General features: G+C 38.2%; 1 protein-coding gene across 10 annotated transcripts in view; it reads right to left on the bottom strand.

Moving 5' to 3' along the window:
• B3GALT1 (beta-1,3-galactosyltransferase 1) overlaps positions 1-12,019 on the bottom strand; it is a 574,903-nt gene that overhangs the window by 94,248 nt on the left and 468,636 nt on the right. For 9 of the 10 annotated variants that reach the window (XR_004955563.1, XR_004955560.1, XR_001599483.2 and 6 more), the window contains one exon: positions 10,094-11,312. Coding sequence is in view for 2 of the 10 variants with exons in the window: in XM_016165373.2 (XP_016020859.1) it covers positions 10,107-11,087 (981 nt within the window). In the remaining 8 variants the exon portion in view is untranslated. Of the gene's footprint in view, positions 1-8,323; positions 11,313-12,019 lie in introns of those variants that run through there. The other variant, XM_016165372.2, reaches the window with a different exon arrangement.

Raw genomic sequence — 12,019 nt, forward strand, 5'->3', positions numbered from 1 at the left:
GGGTGGGGCTGAAAATGCCAAGCTTCTAACTGTGATTTGGTCTGTCTGGTGACTAGCCCCCTCTAAGGTCCATCCAGACCACCCAGAGTCACCTCATGAGAATAAAAAATGCTTCTTGGGTTCTTAGGAAATTACAGGGGTTTTAGGAGCTCAGTGCTAGAAATCGTGGCAGAGACCAATATATATATTTTCTATGATCTCACAGCTGCATATTGAAAGATCATTCACGGGCATGCCTCTTTCACTTGTTTCTTTCTCCCAGCTTGAATATTAAAGACCATTTGCAATCATTCATGAGAGGAGGCTCTGCCACCTTGCTCTGCCTCTTCTTTCCATGCAGCTGTCCTGGTTGGCTGCTCCAGGGTCTGCTGCGTCCAAGTAGACCTGGCCACCATCTGCTGCTATTGATTTTTCCTGGATTGCCTTCTCTCTGTTCACACCATAGTGAGTACGATTAAGGCCAGGGCCCACTTTGCATGGAGTAAAGATTCAGCACTCTACTTCTTTCTCTACTTCTCCCTCCGTTTCTTCTCTTCTCCCATGTAGCAGCTGAGCTATGAAAACTGCTGTAGTTGGGGCCTTGGGCCTTAAGCAACAGGACGTGAGAACAAATGTCCTTTATAAATATTTATTATTTATTCGATTGATTTTTTAAATGTACTTTTTACTCCTGACTCTTTTTCTCTCCCTCTAAATCTGCTGGATTATTTTCTAGCTGTATTTTGCATGAAGCAAATCGAGATTTGTTAGCTTAGAAATAGAAGGTTGTAGCGGACCTTTGTTGTTTTTACCTCCTAGCATCCTTTTACTCTACTCCTGGAAAGAGTTACCCAGTTTTCTCTGGGAAGCTACCCTCTTGCTCACCCTCAATTCATGTTCCTGTCCCATGGAGACTGTGGGTCAGGCCCAGGCAATCAGCATTGCATTGCTCTGGCCACAGGGCTTGTTTCGGGGACCAGAAACCAGAAGGACTTTTTCTGGGAATGTTAGGAAAATGCTCTTTTCCACTAGACTTGAGGTGGGAGCATGTGATGTTCTGGCAGCTATCTTTAATCACAGTGGGACAGCCTGCCTGAGAATGGAGCCAAAGCACAGAGATCTATTAAGATATAGATAGAAAGATTCTTGGAGATTGAGCTACAAGACAAAATATCCCTGAATTCAGCCCCACCCTTGAACTTTTAATTTACAACCAGATAAATTCTCTTTTCTTATGCCAGTTTAGATGAGAGCATCTGTCTTAAAATGGCAATATGCCGACGAAGAAGGGGGTTGAGTTCCAGGCTTTCCAATTCATTTTACAGTTCAGATCTGGGACCCGTATCCACGTAACTACACTATGGTGCTGTCATTTCTTCAGCTCTTTCTCCTTGTGCTTTTGTTTTCCCCAGAATACTATTAATGGGGCAGGGTTTGAGTGTTCTCGAATTCCTTGGTAGCAATATCTTATCAACACAACCAAAATGTCAACCCAGTTCAATAATTCATAGATCTGTATCTTCAGAGCTATATGTTTTAGCTCTTACATCTAAGTCTATGATCCATTTTGACTTAATTATTGTGTATGGTGTGAGTTACTTGTCTAACATCTTTTTAAAAAATTTTTTGCATGAGCATCTTCAATTGTGGTAGATCATTTACTAAGAAGACTATCCTTTCCCTATTGAATTGCCTTGTCACCTTTGTTAAACATCAGTGGACCATAAAGGTGAAGATTTATTTCTAAACTCTCGATTATATTTCATTGATCTATATTTCTGTCCTTATATTGGAATCACATTATTGTGATTCACTTTGTATTAAGTTTTGAAATTCGTTGATGTAAGTCCTCCAGGTTCTTTTTCTCCCTCCTCTTCCTTCCTTCCTTCCTTCCTTCCTTCCTTCCTTCCTTCCTTCCTTCCTTCCTTCCTTCCTTCCTTCCCTCCCTCTCTCCCTCTCCCCCTCTCTCCCTCTCTCTCTCCCTCTCCTTCTCCCTCTTTTCTTTTCCAAAATAGTCAGCTATGCTGGGTTCTTTGCATCTCCATAAAACTCTTAGGATCAAGTTGTCAATTAAAAAAAACAAAAACAAACCTGCAGTGTCTTTGAGGTGTGCCTGTACTTTGTTTCCAGCATTGTGAATGGACTTGAGAGCAGTATGACATAAAAAAAAAAAAAAAAAGCAAAAAAAAAAAAAAAAAGCAACTGGACTCCTGTCAAAGGACCTGGGTTTGAATACTGTCATTTAATCTTTGGATTAAAATCTGACTCCTGGATTTTTCAAGCCCCAAATTGTACCAATAATACTGGAATCCTTACTTGGGAGACACCACCTAGTTTCTTATTTCATGCCTCAAAGCTTCCTTTCTCCCCCACTAATCATTGCTCCTCTTTAAGAGGTTGGATTACTAATCTGAATGGTCATTCTGTGACAATGATTTGGTCACAGTTTTGTCTGTGCAGGGTCACTATTTGTCAACAGATGATATACGTGTGTGTTTCTCTCTCTCTCTCTGCTACTTTCCTTCTGTCCTGTTGTTTCCATGTTCTAGTACCAGGAGCCCGGAAGCCTGGCCACAACACATACTTCTCCTGTTGTCCTCCCCCATGAGCTATGTAGTATTCCTACCCTAGGCTTAGTCAGAGTTTGGTGTTTGGTGGGAAAATGAAGGCATCTTTGACCTGAACCTACGCTATGAATTCCAACTTGATTTTAAGATAGAATCCTGTAGTACTGGGCTACTGGACACTGTGTCAACAAAGTAATAGTCTGGTATTTTGCTTCCCTTTGTTTTTGTTTCTTGGGTCTATTGCTCCTCTAAGACTTCAACCTTCTCCCATAAAGTCTTAGAAAAACCTGCATACAAGAAATTAAAAGAATGAGTGCTAACCCAAGACTATCCTAGAGACTCAAACCTCACCTTAATTTTAAATACCTTCTAGCAAGTTTTTGCAAAGATTTTGAGGCAATATATGCAAAAGCCCCTGGTATGGTCCATCATAGATAACTTACTGAATTCTAGTATATTTTTCTAGAATCTAGCCTTGAATATTAGAGTCTTGACACTAAGGACAGGCCATGTACAAAGAACATCAGTATTGTCTGAGAGCTTATAAGAAAATCAGAACCTTGGATTGTACCCTGAACAACCAATCTGCATTTTCACAAGATTTTCAGGTAACTACAAGGCACATTACAATGATACGCTTTCCAAGTGAACTCAGATACTTCTGTCAATAAAGTTTGAAGAGAAGCATGTAATTATTTTTCCCTAAAGGAGATGTAAACTAGCATATGTTGAAGAAACCAAAAGAAAGGATGCACAGGCAGGTACAGGAGTAGAGCTCCTCTGAGTGTGGTGTGAGACAGGTGTGGAAACAAATCCCCAGGTGTACAGAGGGCTTGCCTTTTAATGAGCTAGTGGGTGATGGATGCCTCTCTAGAGGATCCTTTGCCTCCAAGAGGGAAAAAAAGTATAATTGAACTTATAGATTGTTCTTTCTACTCCACAGAAATGTGTGTGAGCTCTGAAGGACAGAAGCTCTATTAAAGTTCCTAGTGAGCTGGCTAGACTCTCAGTGAGCAGGGTTATAAATTTTTGACTTGTATTATCTTATTAATATTCATTAGATTTGGATATTATGAAATCAATGGTGGTTTATGTTAAAACTCCTGAACCTTTTGCTTGTACTTTTATACTGTTTAACTATTTTTTTGATTTTTTTTTCTATTTTCTTCCTTTTCAGATTTTTCCTTTTCTTTGTACTAAGTTGTCATAATGGGTTATCCCAAGAACATTTTCCTAAGCATTAAACATTATCTATGATGACTATTATATATGATGCAAATCTCATGTAAAATAGAGGTTTGAAAAGAGATCAGTGAATGCCAGAGGCAGAAGGTGGGGGAGGGGCTGATTATAAAGGGACATGAGAGAATCTGGGAGCGGAAGTGAAAGAACTGTTCTATATCTTGATTATGGTGGTGGTTACCCAAATGTACACATTTGTCAAAACTCATAGAACTGTACACTTAAAAAGGATGAATTTTAAAGTATGTAAATTATAACTCAGTAAGAAAGGGGGTGTTTCCAATCTGAAAACAAAATAACTACACTGAGTTTTATAGGAATGGGAGTGACGGTGGGGAGGTGGTAGTGGCAGTATATGTTCTTATTTTATTAGAGTCAGAATGTTGTTTTGGTTAAGAATATAGCCTTTAGAGCTAGAATTATCTGTTGCCTCAGTTTCCTAACCTGTCAATTGAGTTAACAGCAGTATCTACCTCATGGGGCTACTGGTAATATTAAACAACAAGAACAACAAAACAGAGGAACAGGCACTGAAAATTTAAGGCTTTGTAATGAGAGAAAGTCTCTGAGGCTTTCTTCCCCCCGCCCCCTCACTCTTGGTGAGGTCATCCTTGTCCCCGCTGAAAAATAGTCTTCATCACAAATCCCCCCACACACGTAACTCTGCCCAGCCTGCCATGTTAGGCAGCCACTGCTGAGTAAATGCTCTGGAATAAACCTCAGATTGAAAATAAATCACCTCTCGTGCCATGTTCCCTCCAGGTGAGGACTGAGGTCATTGCAAGAGGCATAACAAATAGTCGACATAATGTACCAAACTAATAGATTCTATAAGGAAAACTAAATGGAAAATTTTTCTGGAGCTCTAGGCACCTCTGGCTGAAGAGACAGTGAAGCCAGTGTTATTATAGATGTAGTTGAATCAATAATACTTTTTCATTCATTTCTTTTTCATTTCACAAAAATGCCTATTTTAGCCAGCAAAGAGGTAAGGAGATATTATCAAAGACAATTTTTCATTCTCTCATGGATTATATTCTGGGACATTGCTCTTCTGAATAGCCCCATTTCTGTAGTTTTTTTTTTTTTTCTCTCAGAAATGTATTCAATTTTCTTCCAGCAACGTGAATTCATCTGGAAAGCTATGACAATCAATTAAGTGAATGAGAATAGAATGCTTGTAATTATGATAATCAAGCTATATGAAACCCACCCTCTTAGGTTTAATACCCATACATCTTTAAGCAATATATTAATTAAGTTTTGGGTAATTGTTACAATCAGAATCAAGCTTTTGTAATTTTAAAAATCACTCTGAGAGAGAAAAAGGAAATATTTGAAAAACATATGCAGTTGTTGGTTTTTAATGCAATTCATTATCGAGACTACATTGTTATTTCCTGGATGCATGGAGACAGTTTCAGTGCGTTTTTTTGCTGTGACTTCTTACTTACAACTGGAGGAATTTTGTATGTAGCAACTTTTTCAGATGTTTTCCTGTTTATCTAAGCTGGAGATCGGCAAACTTTTCTTGTAAAGGACCAGATAATAAATACTTTAAGCTTTGCAGGCCAAGAGACAAAGTTGAAAATATACAAAAGAACTTACACAACAAATTTCCACAGTTTCTGCATTGATGGAATTAAAACTATAACAAAATAATAATTGAGTACAACTTTTATTTTGTATTACACATCTACTAATGAGAAGGGTAGAATTCTTACTGCTGCCTTAATATTTTGCTTAGCTGAGTTTCGATGTCGGTGTCCCCTATTACCAAGTCTTTGCAAATGTTCATCGCAAGACCATTCTTAGCTCCTGTGGTTCACAGGGTACAGTTTGCCAATCCATGCTCTTGATCTCAACTTTAATGTACCTCAAAATCACCCACTGGGCTTGTTACAACAGATCTCTGAGCCACACCCCAAGTTTCCAGTGGTGCCCACAAGTTTGCATTTCTAATGAATTCCCATTTGACGCTGGTGTCCTTGGTAGGAAACCATACTTTTGGAACACTGCATTTGATGCTGGTCCTCTAAAAGTCACAGTGAATACAAATCTATATATTTTATATGTTTCATCGTTTGCTCACATATTTCAGTTCATCTGAGAGATTTTGCTTCTTTGAACTCCGAGGTACAGGGTTAGTAGATCCAAAGTTAAAAATTGAAGACCTATTTAGCTAGAGCAGGATTGATAATAAAAGGAACTTCTATCTCTTAAATAGCTATCAGTCTCTTGCTTACAAAGTCAGGCATCAGCAATCAGCATCTATTTGTCTGCTATAAAGAATGCCTGAATAGCATTTTCCAGTCTGACCAAACTTTTTAAATAGTATGCAATATTCCAAAGGATATATGTGGGTGAAACATAAGAACGACAGTATTGCCTTAGATTTAACAGGTCCTATTTCACCAAACACGTTATCAATATAACACTCTTCTGAGAGAATTTGTTGGCATGTTCAAACCATAGAATTTAACACAGACTCTCCTGAGGCTGCCAAGGGCCAAGGGAAATATGAGTTTCCTAAGTTCTGGAGTAGCCCATGGCCTACTAGACCAAATCATCTCTAAGTTGAATGAGTCAAGTTACACTGGGCTCTCACAGATGAGCCCTGAGTGGTCTGAACTATTACATATACTGAAGCTGTGGAGAAGCTTAACGAGAAATGACGAGGCATTGGCTAATTGTAATGATCACATCACACCAAAGAAATTCTTTTGGAAAAGAAGCAAAGTGGAATGAAGACAGGTTTTCCTTCTGTTTATTTGTCCCAACGGTTTAAAAAATCAGCATTATGGAACCATAATCTTCCTCATGACAGATGGGCTTATACATTAGCATCGTGCTTTCAATCAACAGTTTACATTTTAAGAGGAAGGTGAAGAAATTAAATGTAAAGACATCTTCAGCATCTATTTGTCATTTTCGGTTTTATAACATTGATACAAAAAATAGTATTCTGATTAGCAGCTTGATTGGCAACCCATGTAACCTTAAACAGTACTACAAACCTGGAGAGTGCACTTTTACAGACAATCACGTTTGGCGAAAAAAGTATGTACAATTTTGACAAATAAATACATAAATACAATCATTCATATATAACGATATACCTAAATGTCAATTATCATCAACAAGCATTTCTAGTAAATTACTTCTTTCATTCACAAGTTACTTTGTTGCTTATAAAAACTATCTTCACCTTTACAGAAGAAATGACATAATCGATTTCCCCACTAAACCCACATGTTAGGAAAGGTAGAAAACGAATCCCAGACACTTTATGTAAATATTCCATTGTCTTTTGATAGAAGAGATTTGTGTGAAAAACTCCTTCCTTAACTTCTTTGTAAAGAGTTTGTTTTCCCCATATCATATTAAGCAAAGGGTTTTTGTTCTTCTGAATTTAATTCAAATAAAAAATGATCTTAATTTTTTATTTTTGTTATTTAAAAATACAATATTATATATTGAAACTGGCATTTGTGCCAATATAAAAAGACACAAGGCCACACAAACTAGCCACTAAAGATAAAATTTTTCTTCCAAAAATAAATTAAAGAAGAAAATTTAAAAATACAGACACTAATTATTGATACCTTTGCTACCCAATGCAAAACGAACACAACAGATGGGAGGACAGTCAGAAGGTTTTCATAAAAATTGAATGACTCTAGTATTGTACTGTCTGAAACATTATTTTATGCCGGAGAAATGATAATACATTTTTTAAGTTGGCATAACAAAGAATTGAAACCATGATTTGGCCAGTGTCATAAAATTAACAAAAGTAGAAAATTAGAGCTTTTTGATCTAACTTTGCTCAAACATTTTTGAACATTCAAAAAACAAAGGGCAAACATGCTTTAGGCTATTGAAACACCGGACAAATGACTTTGCCTCACCAAGCTCCATGCAGAAGAAAATGTACACAGCAAGCACATTCTAGCTATACGTACAGTCGGGAAGAAGAGAAAAAAAAATGCCTTTAAAATATGTACATATGGCCTTTGATGAATATTTACATGTTTGTTACATGGATACTACCTAGCATAAAAAAGTTAGGAAATAGTTCTTTAAGACATGAATCTCTGATTTTTGCTCCTTTTAAAGATCAGGGCTCTATTCATAGTGTACGCACACACACAAACCAATTCATACATGTACACATATGATGTTTACAATGTGCAGTTCCTTGGCACCAAAGGTAGCTTGACTGGGCATAAGGTAAATGCAAGACGATATCATGAGACAGAGGCCCGACCTGGCCACATGACTGAAAGGCAAACTAAGTAAGAAGTCATGAGACTTTTCCAGTATTCAAACTCACAGCGGTTGTAGGTTGGGGTTGGAGGGTGGCTCACCTTGTGCTGATCCATGTTCCCAGGCTACCTAATGCTGTTTTCTAACCCAACTCTGCAGTGCTGCTGCCTGTATGATGGAAATATATTAAGGGACGTGGAGGCCTGTATCATATTTGGGTTCTTTTGGGCTAGGGATGAAAGATCCAGTGTTTTGAAGAAATAGACTTTACCTGTTTGCTATCAACTTCTAGGGGGGCTTGAAAGGTCAAGTTAAAAAAAAGGTACACTTTCAGATGTGGGGCTCTGAATGAAAACAAACAATACCTCTAATGAATGGTAGAAGATGTACGATGTATGGATTTGCTGAGCACCTACCTATTCTTCTCCTGATATAAGTGACCTAGTTCTATTGGTCCTCAAAGTTCTTACTGAGAATTCAGATTAAGGGTTTCCTGAGATCTAAGTTGATGTGATACATTTTGCAAAGCATGTGCTTCCATTACTCTAATACACCCACAGACAGAGGCTCCTCCCCAAGGTGCCTTTACCTTCAGCACCCTAGAATATCAAGGCAATGCACTGAAATAATAACTTATTTATTGAAACCAGAAAAAATGACAGAGAAATTGAAGCTTCCCCAAACATCTAACATTTCCAAGGAAAAGTCCAAGTTTTGGAAATATCAGGTGCACTAATAGTCCATATTTGATTTTTATTTTGGCAGATTTTATATTAAGATGTTACTACTACTGATGGCCATCACTGCAATTATGTAATTATTTTAGCATTTAGTATAATGCATGATACGTTGCATTACATAGCACCTTTAAAACTAATACTTAGCAAATGCAATTTGCTCTCACAGCACCTGTGAGGTAGGTGTTTTTTCTAGCCATTTTATAAATGAGCATATCGAAGCACAGCAAGGCCAAGATGCCTGCTCACATGACTCAACAAGTCTGATGCAGCGGTAGAACCTGAATCCAAGCTCCCTCTCTTCTTTCCCATGAACCTCAATTACACAGCCTCCAGAGCACCTCCTACCAGCATTGCCACTAGAGGTACTTGGGTGTTTCGGATATTAGAGGTATTCCATTTATCAACTGGAGGGCTAAGTCATCCAATTACATTGGTACCAATTAAAAGACTTTCTTGCATGCTTTGTAAATGTGTGGGTGGGGCATCCTATACTATTGCTAAGCTTATGTTAATTGTAATGCATACATAAATTTGTATTTTCTCTGTGTGAGTTATTGTTCCTCTGGCCTCCTACCAACTTATTTCTACGCATGTGCCTACATGAGCCAGAAGCCATAAAATGCACTTAGCAACATGGTACGGAGGGTAGCAGGTGAGATTACATTTGGCAAAGCCTCCTTGGAGGCACCAGGTAATGCTTGTTGAATAAGCAAGCGGAATTGTCTTCCAAACATACAGAATATTTGATTCTCACGTTTAAGTTTCCATTTATTTAATTGCGGCCTCCCTGCCAGTACGAAGTTCATTTCTGGTTGGAACCACAAATACTGTATACATGTGGCAATATATGTAAAAATTCAATGTAACAGCATACACAATGTTAATAATCACATCCAGTGAGTCTTCCTGCCTGTGCATGATTTCTGAATTGTTTTTGAAAGAGTTATTTATTTTTGCAGTGATGATATAAAGACATTACCATGAGTTTCAGTTTCTCAGGACCAGATTTTTATCTCAGATGCACAGTGTGTAAATCCTAACCGTTGTTAGAAAGTTATTTTTTGAGATAAACGCAATGCCTTAGGACCTGAGAATGAAATCTGGCCCTTTTAACTTATGTATTATTTCTAAGACCAGAGCCTAACATTTGTAAATTGGTAATCCAAGAAAGGAACTAGGAGCGGGAAGAAAAAGCTTTTTACAAAACCCCTTCACCAGTTCATTTCTTCTGGTGACACCTGTAAAATACCAACACCCCAGGCCCCATTTCTTAAAAAAGAAAAGAAATGTATTTACACTGGTAAAAATCCTAACATCTGAGATGCTTCTTGCTTGACATGTCATTCCAGATTCTGTGCATTTCTTCTGGAGAGATCTGATGCACAGTGATAACTCGGCGATACCGACACAAACTGTAGGCCATTTTCCAATGATTGAAGCCACTGTTCTGGAAAGGATGTATGCCCAGCTTTCGAAGACACAGTCCTACATATACATCTTCAAGGTGAAGCAGCCTTGTGTGGAGTGAGGTCTTATAAATGAGTTCGGCCACATCGGCTGAAAAGATATAGCCAGTCCCCGAACAGAACGGCGGGTAGTTACTGTCGGGGTACAAATCCCTGGGCATATACCACTTACTGCGGACATCCCGGATTGGCCCTCCATTGATGACATAGCCTGTAAAATACCTTCTTCTTGGCTTGGTGGAGGGTTTTAGTAGTTTATAAATAAGGTTGTCCATGTTTACAAAAATGTCACTGTCTGTTTTCATGACATACTTGGCTTTTGAACAAAAAGTGGCCACCCATCTCATCCCCATTAATGTTTTGAGGGTAAGGTTATGGTAGGAATCAATAAAGTCCTCCACGATAATGTCATGGAAGATTTGGCTCTCTTGCTCCACCATCTGGTTCAGAACAGGATCGGCGTTCTTGCCCAGAAGGAAAAGAGTGGCTATCTTGATCCCTTTAAAGTTGTTCTCATCACCCCACGTCTCTCGGATTGCCTGGCGAGCATCGAATTCTTTGTGGGTGGTGCTGATGAGGATAACGAGAAAAGGAATGTTTTTCTCACATTTGTTGGGCTCATTTATAAGAAATTCAAAAGAATGTGGGTTTATAGGTCGAGTTCTTATGTTGCCAAACGTGAAGTTTTTCCTGGCAACTGTCAGGTGGCTGAATGGCTTTGTGCCAGTGTAGGAAGAAGTAGGACGAGTTACGCTCAAGTACCAGAGAGCGCTGGCCCAGCACACAACCGTCAAAACATACAAACAGGAGACTTTTGAAGCCATGGTCTTGAGAGCACGTCTATTCCAAATACTGAAGAATATGCCTTCTTGGCACTAGTTTCTTTTCATCTTGCAAAGGCAGCATATTACTAATCTTAAAGTTCGATAGAGAAGTGTGAGTGTGGGATTGTTCATTGGTCTTAGCAACAGTCTGGTATCTCTACATTCGCTCTACTTTCTTCCAAACCTGATGGAAGTTTCCATGTCTCATAAATCTTCCTCTTAACTCTGCAAAATCAATAAAGTTGTTCAGATTTATGTAGTCATTTCACATCCTCAAATACACATAATAACGGTATAAGAATTACCCATGATGACTAAAATAAACATAATCATTTATTTCCATCAGTACTGAAAACTTCCCGACACAACCATCCTCCCTTTTCTTCCTTTGACAGAAGTTGTTTATGTATATTCATACCCAATTAACGAGCATACAGAATATAAACTCTAGATAAATATAAAGTAAACTGAACATTGGTAACTAAGACAAGTTTACCCTTCTTTACAAGAGGCCTTTTTTTGTAGTTAAACACTATCTGACATTAAGGTCTTCTTTCAAGTGGGAAAGTCTCACACATGGCCTTGTATCTCTTTTCCATTTTTCCAAGACTGAGTTTTTGTTTGTTTGTTTCTAATGATGTAATTGGTTCTCAACATCTCTTTGCTTTTTCTACCCCCGTATTTGAAAGTGTGTCAATCAGTACTGGAAAATCTCTGCTAGAATTGTTTCCTTTAGTTCAGACTTAGAAGTAATTCTCAACTTTTCCTCACTTTTTCTTTACTTTGGCTGTCACAGATATTAGCTCCTACTTCTCAGAGTTCTATGAAGCTTTATATGGAGGATATCCTTACTCCTCATGCGTGAAGACCATCATACAAGTGTCTTTTCAGATGGCTGGCAGCATTCATTTTGGAGTTGATCTAAGTAATGG

The sequence above is a fragment of the Rousettus aegyptiacus genome, unplaced genomic scaffold (assembly GCF_014176215.1).
Source record: "Rousettus aegyptiacus isolate mRouAeg1 unplaced genomic scaffold, mRouAeg1.p scaffold_m13_p_2, whole genome shotgun sequence".
Taxonomy (NCBI): domain Eukaryota; kingdom Metazoa; phylum Chordata; class Mammalia; order Chiroptera; family Pteropodidae; genus Rousettus; species Rousettus aegyptiacus.